The sequence below is a fragment of the Brachionichthys hirsutus genome, chromosome 2, assembly GCF_040956055.1.
Source record: "Brachionichthys hirsutus isolate HB-005 chromosome 2, CSIRO-AGI_Bhir_v1, whole genome shotgun sequence".
Lineage (NCBI taxonomy): Eukaryota > Metazoa > Chordata > Actinopteri > Lophiiformes > Brachionichthyidae > Brachionichthys > Brachionichthys hirsutus.
In genome coordinates, this window is record NC_090898.1 from 1,555,488 (window position 1) to 1,579,594 (window position 24,107).

The 24,107-nt window shown below is 56.3% G+C and overlaps 1 protein-coding gene across 1 annotated transcript; it reads left to right on the forward strand.

Moving 5' to 3' along the window:
* Positions 1-404: 404 nt before the first annotated feature.
* Positions 405-23,633, forward strand: flna (filamin A, alpha (actin binding protein 280)). The gene is made up of 48 exons (XM_068750582.1): positions 405-855; positions 7,042-7,293; positions 7,405-7,502; positions 7,974-8,121; positions 8,250-8,368; positions 8,459-8,536; positions 8,660-8,822; positions 8,899-9,096; positions 9,726-9,863; positions 10,053-10,179; positions 10,255-10,391; positions 10,463-10,659; positions 10,735-10,848; positions 10,921-11,064; positions 11,140-11,263; positions 11,348-11,508; positions 11,595-11,685; positions 11,774-11,943; positions 12,075-12,192; positions 12,304-12,416; positions 12,489-12,638; positions 12,715-13,033; positions 13,155-13,328; positions 13,411-13,573; positions 13,656-13,816; positions 13,935-14,102; positions 14,231-14,354; positions 14,434-14,590; positions 14,664-14,853; positions 15,895-15,918; positions 16,209-16,456; positions 16,948-17,022; positions 17,426-17,525; positions 17,606-17,746; positions 17,875-18,003; positions 18,087-18,260; positions 18,343-18,504; positions 18,600-18,803; positions 18,913-19,065; positions 19,149-19,271; positions 19,394-19,660; positions 19,732-19,869; positions 19,962-20,077; positions 20,897-21,029; positions 21,122-21,298; positions 21,387-21,605; positions 21,690-21,887; positions 22,146-23,633. The coding sequence occupies exons 1-48, from the start codon at positions 486-488 to the stop codon at positions 22,328-22,330; spliced, it is 7,632 nt and encodes a 2,543-aa protein (XP_068606683.1). The 5' UTR covers positions 405-485; the 3' UTR covers positions 22,331-23,633.
* Positions 23,634-24,107: the final 474 nt, after the last annotated feature.

Genomic DNA, 24,107 nt, shown 5'->3' on the forward strand with positions numbered 1-24,107 from the left:
ACTAGCTGTCCACTAGCTGTCCACTAGTTGTCCACTAGCTGTCCACTTTATTCCCTTAACATTTTCTGACACTGCACAACTTTGACAAAAGAGAGAAAATACTTTAATTGTTGAGAAGAGAACAGACTTGTGATCCCAACTTTTATTACCTTCTGTCTTGGACAAAGATGGGGGGGGGGGGGGGGGGGGGGTGAAAACACATATAAATATAAATATTTACAGCTTGACAGATGGATCCGGACCAGTTCGTGTTTGTTGGACCGCCGGTCCCATCGCGCAGAAACTCTCTCTGTCTCGGGTTTGTCTCATGTCTCACGTCTCATGTCTCATGTCTCGTTCTGTCCCTCTTTCTTTTCATGCACAGACACGTTGCGAATACAGAGACAGAGACACAGAGAGAAAGACAGAGGGGGCGGTCCAGCAGAGTTGAGCAGACTCCGCCCAGAAACGCGCCAGCGAACCGAGACGCAGTCGACGCAATAAAAATGAGCGGTTCACACCCCCGGCTCCACCAGTGCGCCGCGCCCGCTCCAAGCGCACTCTGCCCGGACAAGGACGCCGAGATGCCCGCCACGGAGAAGGACCTGGCCGAGGACGCGCCGTGGAAGCAGATCCAGCGGAACACGTTCACGCGCTGGTGCAACGAGCACCTGAAGTGCGTCAACAAGAGAATCGCCAACTTGCAGACGGACCTCAGCGACGGGCTGCGCCTCATCGGGCTGCTGGAGGTCCTGTCCCAGAAGAAGATGTTCCGGAAGTACAACCAGAGGCCCACCTTCCGCCAGATGCAGCTGGAGAACGTGTCGGTGGGGCTGGAGTTCATCGACAAGGAGAACATCAAGCTGGTGTCCATCGGTGAGTGGGGGGGGGGGCTCCACGGCGCGCTCCACGGCGCGCTCCACGGCGCGCTGACGCAGCTCCCGCTGTGGGTGACGTCATGGTTCGGGCTAATTGGAGTTGGTCCAACGTGTTTAAACCTGAAAGCCGTAGTGGAAGAATGCGTGACTTCAGGGCCGAGTGAACCCGAGCCGAGCGTGCGCGTGTCAGTTGCGCGTTCACTAGGTCGCTGTTGCTGAGCCGCGTTTCCGCGCAGGGTCGGCCGGTGCTGTTTCCGGTTGAGCGGGCCGGGCTTCGTGTTCCGAGCAGGCCTGGGCGCGTCCAGGCCGGCCTCTGGGTCAGGATGTCATTCAGGCCTAGCAGGATGCGCGCGCGCGCGCACGCACACACACACTGGTCTATTGTCTCCACGCCTGTTGCACTGTGGGCTGGATTTGGTTCGGACTCGTTGGCATGGAGCTGGGTTCTACTGGGCTTCGGCGTGCAGCAGGGAGGAGAGCTGGTGCCCGACTGGAAGTGGGCTGAAGCAGAACTTTGTTTCTGCCGGGTCGGCCCGGCCTGACTGGGTCGGGGGGAGGCCTGATCCCGCCGTTGGGCCGGGCGTGAGATCTGTGGGTCCGTTCCCTAGCTCCGCCGGACGCTTCCGAGCGGCTGTTCGGTGCCGGGATGAGGTCCGGCCTACCTGCTGCTCTGGTTCCGCTTGCAGGTGTCAGGTGTGTGCGATGTCCCCGGTGGAGACCGGACGACGTCGTCCATCACGTCCTCCCAATGTTTGAATCCTGGCATCGGGAATAAAGGCTTTGAAGTATGTCTTTTGAGGTTGGTGTGACGTTCAACTGGACAGGTGGTGACTGCGTCCGCACACACCTGGAGTATAGCCGACCAATGAGAAGGGTTCTGAGACGGGAGACTCGTAGCGCGTCTGCGCTCGGGTGGGAAGAACCCGGGCGTGGTTCTACGTTTGGGACGAGTGTCTCCAGCCGGTGTCCACAGGTCGACGCTTCCTGCTGCAGGTGTGATGACCCGAGATGAACCTTAACCAGTTCTGGTTCTGTGCGGAGACGGAACGCTCGGGTCGAGCTTGTTGGAAAGACGCTTGATGTATTTTCTAAATCCGATGCAGCGTGGTTGAGAAGCGTTTTCTGTAACGAGGGCGGGGGGGGAGGGGGGGGGGGGGTGTTGGTCGTGAACGGAATCATCTCGGACCCAACCGGAAGGTTAACCAGGGTTCTTCTGGTACCAGACACCAATGAGCCATCTTCATCGGCGCTGTGCTGCTCTTGACTCATTCTGAGCTGTTTCTTAAGGCGATTGGGGCGGAGCCTTTCCTCCTCCATTACTTCCTCCTTTCATTGCAAAAATGGACACACCCGGTGAGCAACGCTCACCACAAATGACCAAACTACCATGGCGGTTCAGTCCGATGCCACGCGTCTTGTCGGCGGGGCCCGGCTGGCGTTCTCTGCTTTCCTGACCCTGTTAAGTCTCGTCCTGGACTGACGGGTTTCATTTATTGCTTTTCGAAAACCCGAGTATTGATGGGCTATAAAACAAGCGTGGGTTATTCACAACCGGTGGGTCGGTTAAATCGGGGTGGAAGCGAACAAACGGGGAAGCCTCTAATCTGATTTAGTCTCAAAATGAATAAATATTCCGAAGGTCGCAATGACCGTCTAATCTCTTGGGAGCGGGCGGGTTCCAGGGTGCAACGCTCCGAAGGCGCTGCCCCGGTTCAAGAATAGTCCGTCTCATTCACCCCTGAAAGCGTTGGCCTGGAATCGTTCTTCACTTTATATTTACTGAGGCTTGAGGAACGATGTGTCTTACGTCGCACTGTAAAGGACTGGATTCCAGAGTTGCTGCCGGCGGAAGTATTTTCATCGGTCGGGTCACCGTGTACGCCGTTAAGATAAGCCGGCCACCCCCCAGCTGGAATCCCGTTGCTTGGGATAGATTCTCTGATACCTGTTGTGAGATTGGAGCGACTCTGGGCTAAGCGTTGCTCTAACCGGCCTATCCCAACCGCGGCAGCCCAAAGACTGCACTCCCGGGCCCTATGCAATGCAGACCCCACCCAGCAGGTGATGTCTGCTCAGATGGCTTTGACGCAATCCCACAGACATGGCATTACTGTCAGAAGCCGACAGAGCGCTGGCGGTGTCACTCGGCAACCGTTGGTTCAGTGGGGCGAGTGACGGAGACACTGACCAGCCGGGCTTCGGCTCTCTGCTGTCTTTTAGAATTCAAGCTGTACAAATGTACACGATGTTGTTGTTGCTCCTCGTGGAATTTAAAAAGCCTCTTGAAAGTGGCGAGGACCCAATGCCTGCGTGGAATGTCCAGCATGCCGATATTCCACTGTGCTCACACCCATGTTTGAACAGGCTTTATCGTTGCTGTGTGGCAGTGAAGCTTCGTCACCAATGAGTAAAGGACCTTTTTGCTGCTATAGCGCTTCTCTATTCCTGACACAGATGACTAGTTTATAAAAACAGATGTGATGAATGCATTTATTATTTCTCAACTTCTTTCCAGTCCATTCCTGACTTGACTAGGCTGGTCCGTCTTTGGTTCAGACTCGTCCCATCCGTCTACTTCGTGGGCATTTTGCTCCTCTGGTAACATAATGTGTTATTACTGAATAGAGAAGGGAGTAACTCTACTTGTAGCAGTACGTGTGTGTGTATTACTCCCCCAACAGCGAGGTTGTAGTTCAGCTTGACACAAGTCGCCAGTCTCATGAAGAGCTTTTCCATGTTCATCAGCCTTTAAACGTTTTCTAAAATGACTCGTCTGTCACTTGACCCTCGCGCTGATCCATCCGGAGGTTGGCTGCTTCCGATCCCAATTTCTGCTGCTGAAAGCGGATCAGTGATTAGGCGGTCCATGGTACCAGACACCAATCCTAGCTGTAATTTAAGGTGCCGCAAGGGACGGCTGTCGATAGTCGTGCATCAGTTGGCGATTCCAAGTTGTCGTGTACAGGAAGAGCAACCTTCTGTTTTATGGTACAACCGCGTTAGCGGCCATGACATGCTAACAGCTAGCTTGCTTTCGGGTTGGTGATTCCTCATCATTAATCGTGTGGTCAGAAACGGTGGGAGAGGAAGTGCTTCGGTGGCCGCGATTAGTCTTTGGCCATACGGGGAGATTAGAGTTTAACCACCGAGGTCCAAATGGATCACTTCCTGCTAGCTCATTATCATTAGCATGACTTCCTGTCTGCGCTGGTGGAAGGGGGCTGTTGGGGGCGATGGCAAGGGTTAGTAGCGGGCCCACTCCATTCAGGCTATTGCATGACATCAGAGCTGGAAACGCGCCCCGGTGCGCCGTGCCTCATGTTCGGGCAATAAGCGGGCATTATGCAATATGTTCCTGCATGCACTTGCACTTCTTGCATTCCTGCTTGGCAGTGGCTGTTTTGTAATGAGCTAATATTGTTTATTCTTTTTGTCTACAATGTTAAAGTGAAGCCGATTAAATGACTCTTAGTCGGTTGGTGTTGCTTTAATCTGGCATCCTGCAGGATCGACTCTTCCGGAATCGTTTTTCACCGAGCTAAGAACTAGTGCTGTTGTGGAACCGAGCTGACCGCCGGTGGGAGTGGGAGGGGGAGGGGTGGGGGGGCTTGGAACGCTCGCGCTACTTTGGCCGGTTGCATTTTGAAAACCTTTTTATTTTTTATTTTATTTTTTTTTTTGTTCGACTTTCCTTTCTGGTCTCTGCTCAAATGTACATGTCTCGTCTCATCCTCGGTGGGCGGGGCTTTAAAATGCACCACACAAAACTTTGCCCTGCATTTTTTTCCTGTTTTTCCCCTCCCGCCTCCTCCCTGTCTGGAAAGCCGTCCTCCTCCTGCCTGTAACCGGAGCCCAGGGAATTGGAGGCATGCCAGGATTCAGTTTGTTCTGCCCTTTTAAGGCTAAAAAACCAGGAGGCACTTTTTTCCAGGGAGGAGGGGGGGGCGGGGGCTGAAGAGGAAGTGTAGTACCTCCAATGTGTGGTTCAGAGGGAAGGTGGGCAGGGAGCTGTGTTTTCGTCTTTGGGATGTTTGAGGTTTGTTCTAGAACTCCTGCAGCACCGAGGAAAAGTCTTCAGAAACATTCAGGAGTCCGTTTTGCATGCGAGACGAGGGCAGAGGGGAAGCAAAGCGTGCCGTTTCTCACCGGTCCTGGCTTTCCGATTGGCCGTCTGGTTGCCAGTCGCAGCCCAGAGAACAGTTTGATTTGCTCCATGAACCCGCCGGTTTGGGCTTTTGTTTTGTGACGAATGGATCTGGTTCACAGACAAGTTGGATAATGTGAATAAACGCCCCCGTCCACGGCTGCCCTCTGACCTGCACAGACAGAAGCCGTTCATTATGTCAGCGGCAGTCTGCCGGCAGCAGCAGCTAGCCGGGACTTGAATCTGGGGGGGGGGGGGTTCCCCCGTCCACAGACGAGGCTCAACAAACAAGACTAGGCAACGTCTTTCTGTCCGATTCTGTTCCTGCTCACGACGTTTAGGACGAGTAAATAAAATCTGAGTTCTTTTTTCGCCTGATGCTTCTAATAGCGTGTCGGGACGTTAGGCGATGGCGTCTGCATCGTCTAGGAAACGGTGAACCAGGCGGCGACCTTGAGGAGTCGGACCTGCGGTATCTTGGGATCGATCCGCTGCAGCCTGAAGTCTGGACAGACCTCCGCGTGCCCTTCCTGGAGGTGCTGGGATTAAATAAGGATGCGCCTGATGTTACAAAGTTGCTGGGGGGGGGCGGGCCTTGGCGAAGAACCAAATGATGAGTCATGGTGTGCTTTTAGCAAGCAAAATGACTATTGCCCACAGACGGTCGCCTCCCAACGACTCGCCCAGTCTTGTGCTGTTGTGAGTCAGGCCCCCCCCCTGACTCGCACATGGGGGGGGGGGGGGGGGGGGGGGCTGCAGAAGTCTTCATCCCTATATGGGCTCTGTTGGCCTTGGTGCATTGTGGTCATTGTGGTCTGCTGGGAATGTTCACAAATTCCTGACTTGTTTAGTGACCTGACTTGTGACGAGTCAAAGAGCAACGCGTCTGCACGCCTTTTAGAGAACTCTTATTGGGTTTTAAGAAGCTGGGAGTCTCCTGCGTTTCCTTTATGGGGGGGGCAGCGGCTAGCATTGTCTTCTACCTGAGTCGATGTCCTGGGAAGACAAAGACGATACGCTGTGGAAGGCCTCAGCAGCGCCATCTAGAGGAGCCTGTTGGACTGGCTGAGCGTTCGTTGCTGACGGTGCAAGGGTCGGTGGTTTTTATGGTGCTTCCCTTCCAGACTGAGAATCGGGTTGGTCCTGGACTAACGGCGAGCCAGCGGTGAAATGTGATCCTTCCTGAGAACATGGAGCTGCAGAACAGAGGTCAAAGGGTTCCTGGTGGTTCTTGCCCCTGTTCGAGTCGAACTCTTCAGGGGAACTGAAATTGAGTGATGAAGACTATAAAGTCCACTTCATCTGTCAATAACTCGCGCTTCAAGCCCTTATCAGTGTTGAATTCTGGAGTTGCGCCCCGGCGAGGCCTTGGTGATGTCATCGCTCTGACCTCGTGAACTGAATCGATCCCTTTTTATAATGACTCGTCCGTTCGGTGAGCTGAGTCGGCAGCACAGATTGATGAAAGGCTTCGTCATCGGCTTTGCAAACGAGAGGCTTTTTAGTCAGGCTTCCACTTGAACACTCCTCTTGAGCAAACGTTAGAACTGAACCTGATAAAACGCGCCGGAGCTCAACTTTCTAACGGAGACCGGCTCAAGAGTTCACAGATGCTGCCGTCGGGTTTCTGGGCGTGTCCATGTGGACGATGGTTTTGGTTTGCGACGCAGAATGGAACGCCGTGAACGGGTGAGGATGAAGCGGCACGTTCTGATTGGGCGGGCGCTCGGAGTCCAACGCTGAAGCCAAAATCCACCCAGCATGCTAGCACGATCTGAGATCCCAGTCTGGATGTGGACGTCCTGCCCAGGACGTCCGCGTCCCGAGGGCAGGACCGTTGCTTCCGGCCGCACTGCCTGCGAGGCGAGCCAGGAAGCTAAAATGGCTCGCACCGTTTCAGCCTGGACGCCCATCCTGACCCCGATGACGTGACTCACTGGGGCTTCCTCTGCTTAGCTGAAACGTGTTTTACGACTTCCAGGCTTACCCAATCGCAGAAGGCCGAGCAGTTTCAAAGCGTCGTCTTCTCCTCTCCTCCAGATTCCAAAGCCATCGTGGATGGGAACCTGAAGCTGATCCTGGGTCTGATCTGGACCTTGATTCTCCACTACTCCATCTCCATGCCCATGTGGGACGAGGAGGAGGAGGCGGATGACGGCAGGCAGAAGACGCCCAAGCAGAGGCTGTTGGGCTGGATCCAGAACAAGCTGCCCGAGCTTCCCATCACCAACTTCAACAGGGACTGGCAGAACGGCCGGGCGCTGGGGGCCCTCGTTGACAGCTGCGCCCCAGGTGAGGACGCGAGCACGCGGCTGTGAGCGGTTCTTGTTCCTCGGGCTGGCTTTCCTTCAGAGGAGTGATCCTTTCCTGTCGTGACTGCGGCTTGACTCCGGTGTCCTGCAGGTCTCTGTCCTGACTGGGACCAGTGGGACCAATGCAAACCGGCGGACAACGCCCGTGAGGCCATGCAGCAAGCCGACGACTGGCTCGGCATCCCACAGGTACGAGAAACGCCGCCCGAGCAACCCGACGGTTTGGCCGGACTTCCTCGCTAAGACGATGTCTTTAGTCAAACGACTGAGCTGCGTCTGAATGGCTGGAACAGAAGTCCCGTCCCTGCAGAGGAACGTCCCCCTCCCTGAACAGAGGTCCCGTCCCTGCAGAGGAACGTCCCCCTCCCTGAGCAGACGTCCCGTCCCTGCAGAGGAACGTCCCCCTCCCTGAACAGACGTCCCGTCCCTGCAGAGGAACGTCCCCGTCCTGAACGGACGTCCCGTCCCTCCAGAGGAACGTCCCCCTCCCTGAACAGACATCCCGTCCCTGCAGAGGAACGTCCCCCTCCCTGAACAGACGTCCCGTCCCTGCAGAGGAACGTCCCCCTCCCTGAACTAATCACCAACCCTTGCTCTCTGGAGTCTTATTGATCCAAACTGCTCCTGTTGACTCCGTGGACGTTTGTCTTGACCTCTCAGGTGATAACCCCCGAGGAGATTGTCGACCCCAACGTGGACGAGCATTCGGTCATGACCTACCTGTCCCAGTTCCCGAAGGCCAAACTCAAGCCTGGTGCGCCGCTCCGGCCCAAACTCAACCCCAAGAAAGCCCGCGCTTACGGGCCAGGTAGGCAAGCCCATCCTGAACAGCTGGGTCAGTGGGGGGGCGGGGGGGGGGGGGATCACCACGCCGACGGCCCCGTTGGTCACGGGACATGCACGGCGCCGGTGACCTTCCTACGTTTCGTCCTGCAGGCATCGAGCCTGCTGGTAACGTGGTGAAGAAGAGGGCCTTGTTCACCGTGGAGACCATCAGCGCGGGGATGGGGGAGGTGCTGGTTTACGTGGAGGACCCCGAAGGACACAAGGAGGAGGTGAGACACTGTCCTTTGTCTCTGCGAGATGTGTTGGGATTTTATTTGTTTGCTTCACGGCATCCTGAACATGGTCTGAAATTCCTCCAGGCTAAAGTGAGGGCCAACAATGACAAGAACCGCACCTACTCTGTGGAGTACACCCCCAAAGTCGTGGGCTCGCACAAGGTAAGGGCGTTGGGCGAGGCCGCTCCGGCGTGGCCATAGTGAGAACTCGCGTGCTGTTAAACGGCCGCCGTCGCTGTGGTCGGCGTGAGCGTGACTGAGCCTGACCCTCCTCTGTCCCCGTAGGTGACGGTGCTGTTTGCGGGGCAGCACATTTCCAAGAGCCCCTTCGATGTGGAGGTAGGGATGCCTCAGGGAGACTGCAGCAAGGCCACGGCCCAGGGACCCGGCATCGAGGCCTCGGGGAACATCGCCAACAAGAAAACCCACTTTGATATCTTCACGGCAGGTGCAGGCGAGCGCTATGAGGCGGCGGCCGCGGCAGTCGGCACGTTTGGTCACCGCCCCTCCCCGTTTTCTCTCAGGTGCTGGCGACGGCCAGGTGGAGGTGACGATCACGGAACCGGGCAGCGAGTACACGGTGAAGTACAACATGGAGGACAAGGGGGACAGCACGTACCGCTGCACCTACACGCCCACCCAGGAGGGCAAGCACTGCGTTTCTGTCCTGTTTGCTGGGGGCCAGATCAGCAGGAGCCCCTTCACCGTCGGCGTGGGGCAGGGTGAGTGAGCCCCCCCTCGCCTGCTCTGGCTGACTGTTCGTACGCCATCGGTTCAAGCTGCTAACGGACCTCTGCTCTTTTTTTCCTGCCTTTGTGTTGTCCTCCTTCTCTCCTCTTTGATAGCGTCCTGGTCGTCTCTGTCCTCTCTCTGGGATGGCCTCGTCCATCTGCTGTCCTTTCCGGTTTCCTGGGAGCTCTCCTGGGTAGCTGCTGTGTGCCGGTCATGTCTCCTGTACCTCGATGCCTTTTCATGGAAGCCCACGTCTTCCTCTTTCCACCTTTTGTGTGTCCGCTCTGCCGAGCTCTAATCCCAGGATGACTCGGTCGTTCTCGACAAAGCGTCCAGTTGAATGTGATACAAACGCATGTTAGAAAACGGATCGTCTGTGTTCCTGGTTCATGTTTTTAGTCCTTTAATGTGGCCTAGGAGACGAGGCCTCAGACTCTTAGCAGGAGGAAGGAAGTCGGTTTCCCAGGTAGCCTTCATCCTCCAAGGGAAATGCTCGATCCTGCTCCTCGGATGGATATTTGTGCACGTGCGCCTCTAAAACGCTCATTGAACCGGCTTGATGACATTTCTGGGGTCGGAATGCTTCCAGTCTTCAGTGTCTTTTTATGTCTCTCCACAGCGTGCAACCCGAGCCTCTGCCGAGCCAAAGGTCGGGGTCTGCAGCCGAAAGGCCTGCGGGTGAAAGAGACGGCAGACTTCAAGGTTTACACCAAAGGAGCCGGAACCGGAGAGCTGAAGGTCACCATCAAGGGGCCCAGTGAGTCTCACTGCAGCAAAGGCTTAGGAGCTATGAAGACTGTCGCCCAAGAGACCCCAGATCCAGGAATCTGGTTTCATATATACGTACATTTTATTTTTTTGTGTACTACTACGCCTCAGTGAGGGACTTTGCGATACACGACTTCATAATCCATGAAATGTTCCTAAAGTGCTTCACTGTCCGCAGAGGGTCTGGAGGAGCCCTGTAAAAGGCGAGATCTTGGGGATGGGCTGTACGAATTTGAGTATTTCCCCAGCACACCTGGAACGTACAGTATCACCATCACCTGGGGAGGCCAGCACATCCCCCGCAGGTACACGACGACGGCGGTCCAAGCAGCAGTCCCTGCATGCTGATCAGCCGCTTTGACCGTTGCCTCTCTGTCCAGTCCCATGGAGGTGGTGATTGGTGCTGAGGCTGGCCAGCAGAAGGTGCGGGCCTGGGGTCCAGGGCTGGAGGGGGGCATCGTTGGGAAGTCTGCCGACTTCGTCGTGGAGGCGGTTGGAGATGACGTCGGGACGCTGGGTAGGGACGCCGGCGAGCTGGAGGCGTGTCCTGCATAGCCGAGGTCTCTAAGCGTGCCGTTCCCTGTCCAGGTTTCTCCGTGGAGGGGCCGTCTCAGGCCAAGATCGAATGTGACGACAAGGGCGACGGCTCCTGCGACGTGCGCTACTGGCCCACCGAGCCTGGCGAGTATGCCGTGCACGTTCTCTGCAACAACGAAGACATCCAGCACTCGCCCTTCATGGCCGAGATTGTCGACCCACCGGCCAAAGACTTCTTCCCCGAAAAGGTGCGGCCGCAGAAAGGCGTGGCATATTTAAATCTGAGCTTATCCACTTCTAAAAGTTCCGTGACTGGATTCCAGGTTAAAGCTTCTGGTCCAGGCCTTCAGAGTAGCGGTCTGGCTGTTTGTAAGCCCACCGAGTTCACAGTCGACGCCAAACAAGGCGGGAAGGGTCCCCTAAAGGTTGTGTCTCAGGTAAGGCTGCACACTGCGGGATGTGTAGGACGGCCCCCCACGGTGAAATGTTCCCCTTCCATGTCTGCTCAGGATGCTGAAGGCGTTCCTGTGGAAGTTCAAGTTAAAGATAACGGCAACGGCACCTACGCCTGTTCCTACACGCCACGGAAACCGGTGAAGCACACCGCTATGATCTCCTGGGGGGGCGTCAACATTCCCGACAGTCCGTTCAGGGTAAGTCCTCAGACGAGCCGATGAGGTGGCGGTTTCGTCCCGGGAACGCTTCTTACCGCCTGTTTGTGACTGCAGATGAATATTGGAGCAGGCTGCCACCCCAACAAGGTGAAGGTGTTGGGACCTGGGGTCGCCAAGACCGGCCTCAAGGCCTTCGAGCCGACGTCCTTCACCGTCGACTGCGCCGAGGCGGGTCAAGGTAGATGCGATCCCTGACCGACTGCTGGGGCTCCACCGCCTTCCTGAGCAGCACCTGACCTGGACTTGTCTCTCTTGTCCTCAGGGGACATCAGCATAGGCATCAAGTGCGCTCCCGGGGTCGTGGGTCCCGCAGAGGCTGACATCGACTTTGACATCATCAGGAATGACAACGACACGTTCACGGTGAAATACACCCCCCCCGGCGCCGGCGGCTACACCATCATGGTCCTGTTCGCCGGCCAGGTGACTGGGGGTCGGGGGGGGGGGGGGGGGGGGGCTGCTTCGCTGCTCCCTCGCATGTGTAACACGACACTGCTTATGTCGCTCAGGCCATCCCGATGACGCCCATCAGGATCAAAGTGGACCCGTCACATGACGCCAGTAAAGTCAAGGCGGAGGGACCGGGACTGAGCCGCAGTGGTGCGACCGCCTGTTCCGTCGGATGTGTGGTCCTTCCTGTTTGGTTAAAAGGCATTACCTGATTACCCCCCCCCCCCCCTCCCCCCAGGTGTTGAGCTAAACAAACCCACTCATTTCACTGTGAGCACCAAGGGAGCCGGGAAGGCCAACCTGGGCTGCACCTTCAGCGGCCCAACGAAAGCGGAGGCCGTCAAGGACTTTGAAGTAATCAACAACCACGACAACACGCACACTGTGAAATACACGCCTGTCCAGCGGGTAAGAGGAGCGTCACGCATGCCCGTTCCAAATCCGACGCGTCGGCACGTCCCGTCTCTCCTGCACATCCTGCATGCGACGCTTGGCGTGCTTTTATTTTGAAAGTCAAGGCGGCGTTCTGTCTGTCCCAGGGTCCTCTCGGCGTCGCTGTGACCTACGGTACCCATCACATTCCCAAGAGCCCCTTCAATGTTTCTGTGGCACCTTCTGCAGACCTCAGCAAGATCAGCGTGTCGGGCCTCGGCGACAGTACGTGCTGCACGCGCTCGCCGTCCCGATGCTGCCGTAGCCCCGCCTCCCTCTGACGGCGTCGGCTGCTTCTCAGGTCTCACTTTGCGCTGTGCGTTTTTGCCGTTGCAGAGATGACTGTCGGCAAAGACCAGGAAGCGACGGTGAAGTCGAAGGGTGCTGGCGGCCAGGGCAAGGTCGCTGCCAGGGTCAGCGCGCCGTCGGGGAAGCCGGTGGACTGTAAGGTAGGAGGGTTCCCTCGGTTAACCTTTGCGAACGTGCTTCCGACGCGGGATGAAACGGCGTTTCTGGTTCAGGTTGAACCGGGGCTGAGTCCGGAGACCAGCCACGTGAAGTTCATCCCCAGGGAGGTGGGGCCGTACCAGGTGGAGGTGACCTACGACGGCGTCCCAATCCCTGCGTCTCCCTTCACCCCCACGGCCTACCCTGACTCCGACCCCTCCAAGGTGCGTCGCACGTTGTTGGAGGAGCGTGTGACGCGTAAATCTAGTCTCATGTCTCTGTCCCCCCACTGCCTCTCAGGTGCGCTGCTCTGGCCCCGGCTTGGAGCGTGCCAAGGTCGGGGAGAAGGGGGAGTTTGTTGTGGACTGCACCAATGCCGGCCCAGCTGACCTGACCATTGAGATCATCTCTGACAGCGGCACCGAGGCCGAGGTTCACATCCAGGACAACGGCGACGGGACGTACACCATCACCTACATCCCGCTCTACCCCGGCTCGTACACGCTCACCATCCGCTACGGTGGCCAGGATGTGCCCAACTTCCCTGCCCGACTCAGCGTGGCGCCTGCGGTGGACACCAGCGGCGTCCGTGTGTTCGGACCCGGCGTGGAGAACAAAGGTTCGTTCACTCTGCCCGCTCTCGCTTTTGTGTTTGTTCTGGAACTGGCCTTTGCGACGCGGACCGGGCGACATCGATCCACATTCAGCTACGCCGCCGTCATCTCCGCCTTCCTTTGAAGGTGTTTTCCGCGAGGCGACCACCGACTTCACGGTGGACGCGCGCGCTCTCACGAAGGCCGGCGGCGACCGCATCAAAACGCTCATCAGCAACCCGTCCGGCAGCCGGACCGACGCGCTGGTCACCGATCTCGGCGACGGCACCTACAGTGTGGAGTACACGCCCTTTGAGGAGGGTAAGTTTGCCGGTAGCGGGGGCGTGCATCGGCTCCTCCAGGACGCGTTTGGGTCGGTCCTCATCAGGCATGTTCGCTTCAGGCCTGCACGGCGTGGAAGTTTGCTACGAGGGCTCCCCGGTGCCTAAAAGTCCCTTCGCCGTTGCCGTCACGGAAGGGTGCGATCCAGCTCGGGTTCGTGTGCACGGTCCCGGCCTCAAAGCGGGCACCACCAACAAACCCAACAAGTTCACCGTGGAAACCCGGTAACGGCCGGCGTTTCCGCAGCGCACGGATGTCCGGGGCGAGTTTCCTGCTCGTGTTCTGAACGCCCTGTTGCCTCTGCAGAGGAGCGGGTACCGGCGGTCTCGGCCTGGCTATGGAGGGTCCCTCGGAAGCCAAGATGTCCTGCACAGACAACAAGGACGGTAGCTGCAGTGTGGAGTACGTCCCGTATGAACCCGGGACATACAACCTCAATGTCACTTACGGGGGACAGCCTGTCCAGGGTAAGCGGATTCTGTCGTCCTTTACCGTGTCTCCAGCTAGCGCCTGGTAGCTTAGCATCGGCTCCCGATGCTGTTGAACTTCTGGGCTGCTTCTGAAACCCTTCTGGCCCGTCTCTAGGAAGCCCGTTCTCCGTTCCCGTCAGCGACGTCGTGGACAGCACCAAGGTGAAGTGCCAGGGTCCAGGTCTGGGGGGCAACGTCAGGGCCAACATTCCACAGGCATTCACAGTGGACGCCTCCAAAGCTGGCGTGGCCCCGCTGCAGGTCCGGGTGCAGGGACCCAAAGGTTCGTCTTCTGCCATTACGGCTTTTTGAGGAGTAGCGCTCGGGTGGCTTCGGTCTGCTTCGGTACGAGCCCAACTGCAGTTCACACACTCGTTTGTGACGCTGTTGTGTGTTTGTGCGTGTCTTTAGGGGTGGTGGAGCCAGTGGACGTGGTGGATAACAAGGACCAGACTCACACAGTCAGCTATGTTCCCACCAGAGAGGGGCCCTATTCCATTAACGTGTTGTACGCCGATGAGGAGATCCCCCGCAGGTAACGGATGCCGCAGCGTTTCCCCAACGCCTGGACCCTCCTCGCGTTCGTCTTGGACTCACGGCGTCTCCCCTGTCAGCCCCTACAAGGTGAAGGTGCTCCCCACCCATGACGCCAGCAAGGTGCGTGCCAGTGGCCCCGGACTCAACACCACCGGGGTGCCCGCCTCTCTGCCAGTAGAGTTTACCATTGATGCCAAGGACGCGGGCGAGGGACTGCTGGCGGTGCAGATCACTGTGGGTTCTTACGCGTATGAGCAGAACACGGCTTCGGTTCTGTTTTCAAACCAACGGGACTCTTTCCCCTCAGGACCCAGAAGGGAAGCCCAAGAAGGCCAGCATCCGTGACAACCACGACGGGACCTACCTGGTGTCCTACGTGCCAGACATGACGGGCAGGTACACCATCCACATTAAGTATGGAGGGGACGAGATCCCTTACTCGCCCTACCGCATCAGAGCCCTGCCCACTGGCGACGCCAGCAAGTGCACAGTCACAGGTTTGTAAAGGATGCGTAGGCTTCACTTGCGTGTGGTTGTTTTGATGAATGCCTTGTTGTTGGGGGTAGTGACGAATCTAAATGTCGTTTCTGTTGATCATAGTTCCGTTTGTATGCTAGATAACAAAGCGCGTCGCTAACTTCAAATCTTTACATTTTTTTGTGTTAGGAGAACAGTGTTTGACATTTCAGGATATTCCCTAACTTTTATTATTTCATTTTATCTATTTATTTACGACGGTCTAAGCTATTAGCGTACATGTCTGTTAAAATTGAGAGGGCTGAGAGCTGAGCCTTGTGGAACCCCGTGACTGCAACGAACAACAGTTCGGTTCAGTTCAGAGCTTTATCGTCCCTCAAGGGGAAATTTGTTTTGGAGGTCAACAACAATATCGCAATGCACACGACGACATGAAACAAAGTAAAGCAACAGTAAAAACAACCTCAAAGAGGATAAATAAATCTGTCCCATCTCTGGGATGGAGGCCCTAATGAATAAAGTGCTGCTTAGCAGTGCAGACAAGTGAAGGTTAGTGCAGGTTAAGAACATTTATTGCACTTGGGACAAATACATTTAAATCTGTTGCTCTTTGTCCTGGGGAGTTTGTACCTCCGCCCAGAGCGTAGAAGAACAAACTCCTCCGAGAGAGGGTTTGGATTTTAGATGGGGGATGGTCATCTTTCTGATTCAAGGAGAGAATCCCGTCCAGGGAAGGGATGGAAGGAACATCAAACATGCAGATTTATTCCTGGCTTTTCCTTCATCGTAACATGACGTTGCAATTTAAGCAGTAATCCTGGCCAAGATAGTTTAAAACATTAAAATAAGGAGTCCGTGTGCTGATTGGTCGGTTCCAGGCCACATCTCCCAGCATACCCTGCTGCTCACGCCTGATGTTTCATGCTGTGCTTCACACTCCACCGGCGCGTCGTGTTCGGAGCACAGTTGTTGCCTCCTGCCACCCCCACCCCCACCTGACTGTCACTCCTTTTTTCTTTTGTTTTTCTTGCTCCCCTGCTTCTCACCGTTCCTCTTATCAGTGTCAATCGGCGGTCATGGTTTAGGTAAGCCTGCTGGACACCTTCAGAATGTTCCTGTTCCGTCCCTCTTTTGATCTGGCTAACATTTGATCTCCACTGTACATTTCCCTCTGAGTAGCTAGGATGGCATGGTGCGAATGGCTAATCTCGTTCTTCTGTGGTAACATGTGTGATGAGTAACCACCTGCTTTGACAGGAAGTAGCATGGCTCCAACTTCCTCCTGGTCCGTCTCGCTAGTGTGTGCACGCAGAGTATTGTTGCTGAGGATTTTTTAATTAGTTTTTACTTAATGAGCTCATTTCAAAATTTGAAGGTGCTGGGATCGGCCCCACGATTCAGATCGGCGAGCAGACGGTCATCACTGTGGACGCAAAGGCTGCCGGGAAAGGCAAGGTGACGTGCAGCGTCTGCACGCCGGACGGGGCGGAGCTGGATGTGGATGTGGTCGAAAACGAGGACGGCACGTTTGACATCTTCTACACGGCGCCGCAGCCTGGCGAGTACGTCATCTGCGTCCGATTCGGAGGGGAGCACATCCCCAACAGCCCCTTCCAAGTCACGGTGAGACGGGTGCATTTAAACTTTATTGACACCGCCCAGTTTGACGGAGCACACAAAGTGTGCAGCTCTTCCTTCCTCCCGACGCCCCCCCCCGCCGTCACGGGGCTTTTCGCGGCGTCCCAACCTTTATGGAGACTCTTTAAACTCCCCTTTCCTCGGTTTCTCCGAGGACGGAGGGTTTGGGTCTTTATTGGCCCACAAACGGCTCAATAAACCATCCAGTGAATCCTGCTAGTTCTAGCTACTGAAACCAGTCTGGCAGGAGGCTCTCCCCCCGCCCCTGTGAAGTCGCAGGGGGGGGGTCCACATTCATTGCATGGTCCTGCAGCATCAATTTGCTGTTTTGACCAAAGGCTGCCCCCGATATTTCATATTCCTGCGTTAACTTGCTCGGCTGTCACGAGTTTGGGCTCCAAACCCGATCAGGTCTTGGTTCCACAAAACAGAAGTTTCATGAATGAATCCTCTTTTACCCCCCCCCCCCCCGCCAGGCGCTGGAAGGAGCCCCATCGGACCAGCTCATGCAGCAGACCCAGACCCCCCAGTACTACGCTCAGCAGCCCTGGGTACCGGTCTCCTCCCTGGGGGTTCACGTTGCTTTGATGTTCACCTCGTTGCAGCATGATGTCTGAACTGACCAGCGCTTTGTTTATTCCTCTTGGGGGGGGGGGGGGGGGGGGGTTGCGTTGCTCCTTGTCCGTGTGCTTGGCCGACTAAAGCAACCATTTTGGGAATCGTCATTGTGGGTGTCAGTTGTTCCACATTTTTAAAAATGGCTGACTGTCTGTCCCCTTGTTGTCCTCCTTGTCCGCCCGTGTCCTCCGTTTTAACCTCCATTGTTCTGGGCACGTTTCACCGCCTCGTTCGTTGGCGTTTGGACGCTCTAACATCGCCGTGCTCCACTGTCGACCGTGTCTGTGCTGCTGCTACGGTGAACTCTTCAGACAGTGTAGGACTTGTGTCTCCTAGGCAACAGACAGGCCAATGGGCATGAACGGCCTGGACGTGGCGGGACTGAGACCCTTTGACTTGGTCATCCCCTTCACCATCCAGAAGGGCGAGATCACAGGTACCTCGACCGGCTCTGCGCCCGGACTGCTTCGAGTTCTGTCTTGCGTCGACGTCACCGTCCTTTGTCCCCTGCTGAAGGTGAGGTCAGAATGCCATCAGGCAAGGTGGCCAAGCCTGACATAACAGACAACAAGGACGGCACGGTTACCGTCAAGTACGCCCCCACCGAGGCCGGCCTGCACGAGATGGACATCAAATACGACGGCATCCACATCCCCGGTACGGCTGGGCGTCCAAGTGTTTGCAGGCGCAGGACAATGTCCCGCCTCTAGGGCGCGTGGGACCCGACGTGACCGAGTTGGCGGAAACGCCTTGGCCAATTGTCTTTCCTCTGTTTTCGATGCCAGGAAGTCCCTTGCAGTTCTACGTGGACTACATCAACAGCGGCAACGTCAGCGCCTACGGACCCGGACTCATTCACGGGACGGTCAACAAGCCTGCCGTCTTCACTGTCAACACCAAAGACGCCGGCGAAGGCAAGCGGCAGCTGTGGATAGGAATGTCCAAACCCAGTGTGACGAGGACATCCATGAGACGCCCCCTTCCTGTTTTTGCTTAGGTGGTCTTTCTCTGGCCATTGAGGGTCCGTCCAAGGCGGACATCAGCTGTGTGGACAACCAGGACGGTACCTGCACCGTGTCCTACGTGCCCGTCCTTCCGGGGGACTACAGCATCCTGGTGAAATACAACGACAAACACATCCCAGGAAGCCCGTTCTCTGCTCGGATCACAGGTACCCCCCCCCCCCCCCCCCCCCCGGCTCCAGAACGACGATGGCTCCGTTTGGAACCCACGATGTCCATCACTGTCTTCAGGTGATGACTCCATGAGGATGTCCCATCTCAAGGTGGGCTCGGCGACGGACATCCCTCTGGACATCGGCGAGTTTGATCTCAACCAGCTGACGGCGTCCCTGACTCCGCCCTCGGGCAGCGAGGAGCCCTGCCTGCTGAAGATGCTGCGCAACGGACATGTTGGTCAGTGGCTGGGGGCAGCGGGCGGAGACGTGCCCCGCCTGCAGCTTGTTGCCGCGGCAACCGGGCCTTGAACAAGGTCTTTGTGTCTGTTGCAGGAATCTCGTTTGTCCCCAAGGAGACGGGAGAACATCTGGTGAACATCAAGAACAACGGCCAGCACATCCCGAACAGCCCCATCTCCGTCATGATCAACCAATCGGAGATCGGCGACGCCGGCCGGGTGCGTGTGAGCGGCCAGGGTCTGAGCGAGGCCCGGACCTTTGAGCCTGCCGAGTTCATAATCGACACGCGTGATGCAGGTACGCACACACGCGCACACACACACACACACACACACACACGCGGGCTTCGGATGCTTTACGAGGAACACTATCGGTGCGTTACGATTCACCTCCGTGTTCCACGCAGGCTATGGCGGCTTGAGCCTGTCCATTGAAGGACCCAGTACGGTGGACATCAACACGGAGGACCAGGAGGACGGGACCTGCAAGGTCACCTACTGCCCCACTGAGCCAGGAAGTTACATCATCAACATCAAGTTCGCTGACCAGCATGTGCCAGGTGACCTTCAGATGAGCGGCTTTACAGCGAAGCGCTACCGGTGGACATTGCTTGAGTGTGTGTGTGTGTGTGTGTGCACGCAGGGAGTGCGTTCACGGTTAAGGTGACAGGCGAGGGCAGGATGAAGGAGAGCATCACCAGGAAGAGGAGGGCGCCATCTGTGGCTAACGTGGGCAGCCAGTGTGACCTCAGCCTGAAGATTCCAGGTGAGTGACGGGAGGCGGCGGCCCGGGCGGTGACATCACAGCTTTCCAACAACGACGCCCCTCGGGGACGGACGGCGTCGGACGAGGTCGGTGTGCTTTCAATGCTTCACGCGTGTCCACAGAAATCAGCATATCCGACATGACGGCGTTGGTGACCAGCCCGTCTGGACATGTCCACAAGGCTGACATCATGGAGGGAGAGAACAACACCTACTGCATTCGTTTTGTCCCCACTGAGACGGGTGTCCACACCGTGTGTGTGAAATACAACGGCATGCACGTCCCCGGCAGCCCCTTCCAGTTCACGGTCGGCCCCCTGGGGGAGGGCGGGTCTCATAAGGTCCGCGCTGGAGGGCCGGGTCTGGAGAGAGCCGAGGCCGGAGTACCAGGTCCGTGTGGTGCCTGCACTGCTGGTGCGTTCTGCCCCGTCCAGTGTCTCACTCGCGTCCTCCGTCTGCAGCTGAGTTCAGCATCTGGACGCGGGAGGCGGGAGCCGGCGGCCTCAGCATCGCCGTGGAGGGGCCGAGCAAAGCGGAGATCGCCTTCGAGGATCGTAAAGACGGATCCAGCGGGGTGTCCTACATCGTGCAGGAGCCCGGTGAGAAATGCGCTGCAGGTCCAAATGTCCTGCGTCCAGCAGATGTCTTCAATGCTGCGTCTGATTTAATGGTGGCGTCTCCTCTTCTTCAGGGGACTATGAGGTGTCCATCCGTTTCAACGAAGAGCACATCCCCGACAGCCCCTTCATCGTCCCCATCACCTCGCCGTCGGACGACGCCCGTCGCCTCACTGTTGCCAGTCTTCAGGTGAGGCTCGGGGACACGCACGCATCCGTGTGCGCACACACGCCAGGCCGCCGTGCACTGTCTACAATGCAGCAGCAGCAGATCGTTGCTTCGCTGGATCAGGTTGAAGGGCAAACGGCCGTAGATCTTTACCAGCTTCAGGAGAAACTGCCGAGTGTCTCCGTGTTCGATGCAAGTCAAGCGTGTTTTAGCATGCTAACACCGCTAGTTCAGGGGCACGAGCTGCTGCCGTGTTGTTGGGCAGTGCAAAGGCTTCTGGGATACTCGAGGACTGTGTGTGTGTCTCGTGCCTCATTCTAAAGACTCCCAACAGCCTCCTGTCTCTGCCATTGGTAGGGGGCGCTAAAGGGTTAAAGAGGCCTGGCACGGGCTGTTCTGCTCCACCTTTCTACACCTTCGAGTTTGGTGCAACGACCTGCACCGTCTTTAGAACCACCGTCCCACACTTGGGAGACCCTTAGCTTGTCCTCCTGCTCCAATGTTTTGGGAGATTAACCTTTGATTTATTTGTTTTAATGCTAAAAATATATTTCCGTATGGAATTAATGCGCCTTGGATTCGGCCTCACTGTCCGTATATGCATTCTCCTATACACTCTCCAAATATTTACCGTCTTTCCCATTTTTCCAACAACTTCCTGCTCTTCCTCTGTGCAGCCCTCCTCTTTAGCCTTGTTAGCGACCCCCCCCGCCCCCAGGTAAGGTAGCTGTTGCCGTCCCTCTTGCTGTGGGTGTGAGCCTTGGACGGCGTTGTAGTAGACGTTGGACAGTTGTTGGTGTTGATGCCGCGTTGAGCGTGGAAGTGTGTGTTGTCAAGCAGGAGTCGGGTTTAAAGGTGAACCAGCCGGCGTCCTTTGCCGTCAGCCTGAACGGGGCGAAGGGCGTGATTGATGCAAAGGTCCATAGCCCATCCGGAGCGCTGGAAGAATGCTGCGTCACTGAGATTGACCAAGGTAACCAGACTAACATGAGTTCACGTCTCGAAGGGGAACTTCTGGGAGTGCGTGGACTCTTCACAAGCTTCAATCTTTCTCCTCACCGCTAGACAAGTACGCCGTCCGCTTCATCCCCAGGGAGAATGGGCTCTACGTAATCGATGTGAAGTTCAATGGAAGCCATATCCCTGGAAGTCCATTTAAGATCAGAGTCGGAGAGGTGGGCCAGGCCGGAGACCCTGGAATGGTCTCTGCTTATGGACCAGGACTGGAGGCGGGCACCACAGGTAATGCCGTCCCTCCAAAGGGCACGGGTTGAATGTCTCCTCCTGTCACGGTAAACCTGACGGTCTTCTTCTCGTCGTTCGCCACCAGGAACTGCTTGTGAGTTTGTGGTGAACACGAGCAAGGCGGGCCCTGGAGCGCTTGCTGTGAACATCGACGGGCCCTCCAAGGTGAAGATGGACTGTGTGGAGAGCCCCGAGGGCTACAGGGTCACGTACACGCCCATGGCTCCCGGAAACTATCTCATTTCCATCAAATATGGTGGCCCTTACCACATCGTTGGGAGCCCCTTCAAAGCGAAGATCACTGGTGAGCGCCGGCTTCGCTCTTGAGGCAAACGTATTAAAATCGTGATTTGAATGAGAGCGTGCACGTCTGTCCGGCTTCCTCTAGGTTCCAAGCTTGTGTCCAGCCACAGTTTGCATGAAACCTCCTCCGTCATGGTTGACCCAGTGACCCGGGCCCTCAGCAGTACCCAGCAGGGTGCCCCCATCCAGTCTGATGCCAGCAAGGTCATGGCCAAGGGGCTGGGTCTGACCAGGGCCTTCATCGGGCAGAAGAACAGCTTCAGCGTCGACTGCAGCAAAGCAGGTTCGTGGCGCTCGCCTTCGCCGGGGGAACGTTCGGAGCACCAAAGGGGGCAAGACGGAATATTTCTCGCTCCGATTAGCTCGAAGGCACCAGTGGCAGGCGTTTAAGTGAGATCTAGTGTTACCCCCCCCCCCCAGGGGGACTCCCCCCTGCTGCATTACGGTGCCCGTGGACCAATCCGGACTGTTCCATTGTACTTCAACGTGGACTATTGCCCGGTTGCTGCGGCTACTGATTCTGTTTCTTACCTGCATGCAGGCCGTAACATGCTCCTGGTTGGGGTGGACGGACCCAAGACCCCCTGCGAGGAGATCCTTGTGAAACACCTGGGCAGCCGGCTGTACAACGTCAGCTACCAGCTGAAGGAGAAGGGCGAGTACACCCTGGTGGTCAAGTGGGGCGAGCAGCACATCCCCGGAAGCCCGTTCCACATCAGCGTCTGAGGCCCCACGTTTATACCACTGTCTGGGCGGATTCTGTCTGGAGTCGGACCGACCGTCTACAGCGCCAAGTCCTGAATCGCATTTCTGCCTTTTTGTTTTATCCTATTTAACCCACTAGTAAAGAAATTGTCACATCGGGGGAAGCAACGGGTGAATTGTCCCACTAACTCGGTCCAGAATCTTCCGCTGCCTAGAAACTGCTTTTTTTGTCCCCATGCTCTAGTTCCTGTTGGTTAATCCTGGTAATCTCACTGCTCAGTCCGTTTAAGGAGGCAATAAATGCACTTTGTTTTTCTTGTTCCGTCTCGCTCGCAGCGACGGAGCGGCTAACGTAGCGCAGCAGTAGGCGTCATCCCTGTGGGTAGCAACGTAGCAGCTAACGTAGCGCAGCAGCAGTAGGCGTCGTCTCTGTGGGTAGCAACGTAGCAGCTAACGTAGCGCAGCAGCAGTAGGCGTCGTCCCTGTGGGTAGCAACGTAGCAACTAGCGTAGCGCAGCAGCAGTAGGCGTCGTCCCTGTGTAGCGACGGAGCGGCTAACGTAGCGCAGCAGCAGTAGGCGTCGTCCCGGTGGAGTCCGGCTTCGGGTGGGGTTGCTGTTTACACTGGAGGAGCTACTTTTACACACATTATGGATTCGGTTTTATAATTTGGTTTCCTGACCTAAGAATGTCAAAGGGCTCGCTCACACACACACACACACTTTCCTCTCAGACCTTTAAGTGTCCGTACACGCTGTGCTTGGCGCTGACCCGGTCCGCTCCAGCGTGGTCGTCCTGTGTCCCGGTTGGTTCCCCTGCTGCTAGCGTGCTCCCATTTTAGCCGCTGCTGGTTTTAATGCTGTAATATGGATTGGTGACAGGAAATGCTTGGTTTAAAATTAAATATGGCGACTTGTGAACGGGGGAGGAGACACATTTCACAGTAGCTTACTAGGCGTTTGGCTCACGCATGCTCTCAATGATGCATTATGGGAAGCGGCTGCTTTGGTGTTTTTTAATATGCGCTGATGTTCGATGGGTTGGAAATGTGAAGATCCACGCGGCCTCTGACCCGGAACCACCTGGGAGTGGACGGTTTAAAAAGGGACTCGGGTCAGAACGGCTAAGTGTTTGTCACATGCTGAAACCGGGTTGAACAGAACAGACGTCGAAGTGCTCGTTCCCCCCCCCCCCCCCCCCCCTTCCAGTTTGCTTCGTGCTTAATTCCTCTGGCGGAACATCTTCCATCTTTTCTCAAATGGAATACGGCTTTAAAGGTGTTTGTAAGACACTGTTTTGATACACAATAAAATGTCTGTATACGACTGACTGGTTTTGAGTCTTGAATGTCTGCGTCACGCTGAATTTAGCAGTTTGGATCTAGTCGAGTAGAAATCCTGCCGACCCAATGGGAGAGGCTTTAAAAGCAGGAAAGCCAAATGAACCAGATGCATCTATTAAAACCTCGATGCGATCAGATCACCTCCCTTCTCACGATGCATCTGGATTCAGCGTTGCCTGCAAGATTCAGTTCAATTCAGTTTTATTTCTATAGCGCCAGATCACAACAGGAAGTCATCTCAAGGCAATTTACAGGATTAGCAGGGAAACGGAACTCAACTTGACCCACAAGAGCAAGCACTTTGGAGACGGCGGGAAGGAAAAACTTCCCTTTAACAGGCAGAAACCTTGGACAGAACCTAGGCTCATGGTGGACGGCCATCTGTCTGACGGGCTGGGTTGAGAGAGAGAGTGGTAGGAGAGTCAACAAGGAGATGGATAGGGACGTGACGGACAGA

Coding starts and splice junctions, on each gene's coding strand:
- flna (XM_068750582.1), top strand. CDS start 486: ATGAGCGGTTCACACCCCCGGCTCCACCAGTGCGCCGCGCCCGCTCCA. Junction 18,004..18,086: donor CACCAAAGACGCCGGCGAAG/GCAAGCGGCAGC, acceptor GTTTTTGCTTAG/GTGGTCTTTCTCTGGCCATT. Junction 21,888..22,145: donor CGTCGACTGCAGCAAAGCAG/GTTCGTGGCGCT, acceptor ACCTGCATGCAG/GCCGTAACATGCTCCTGGTT.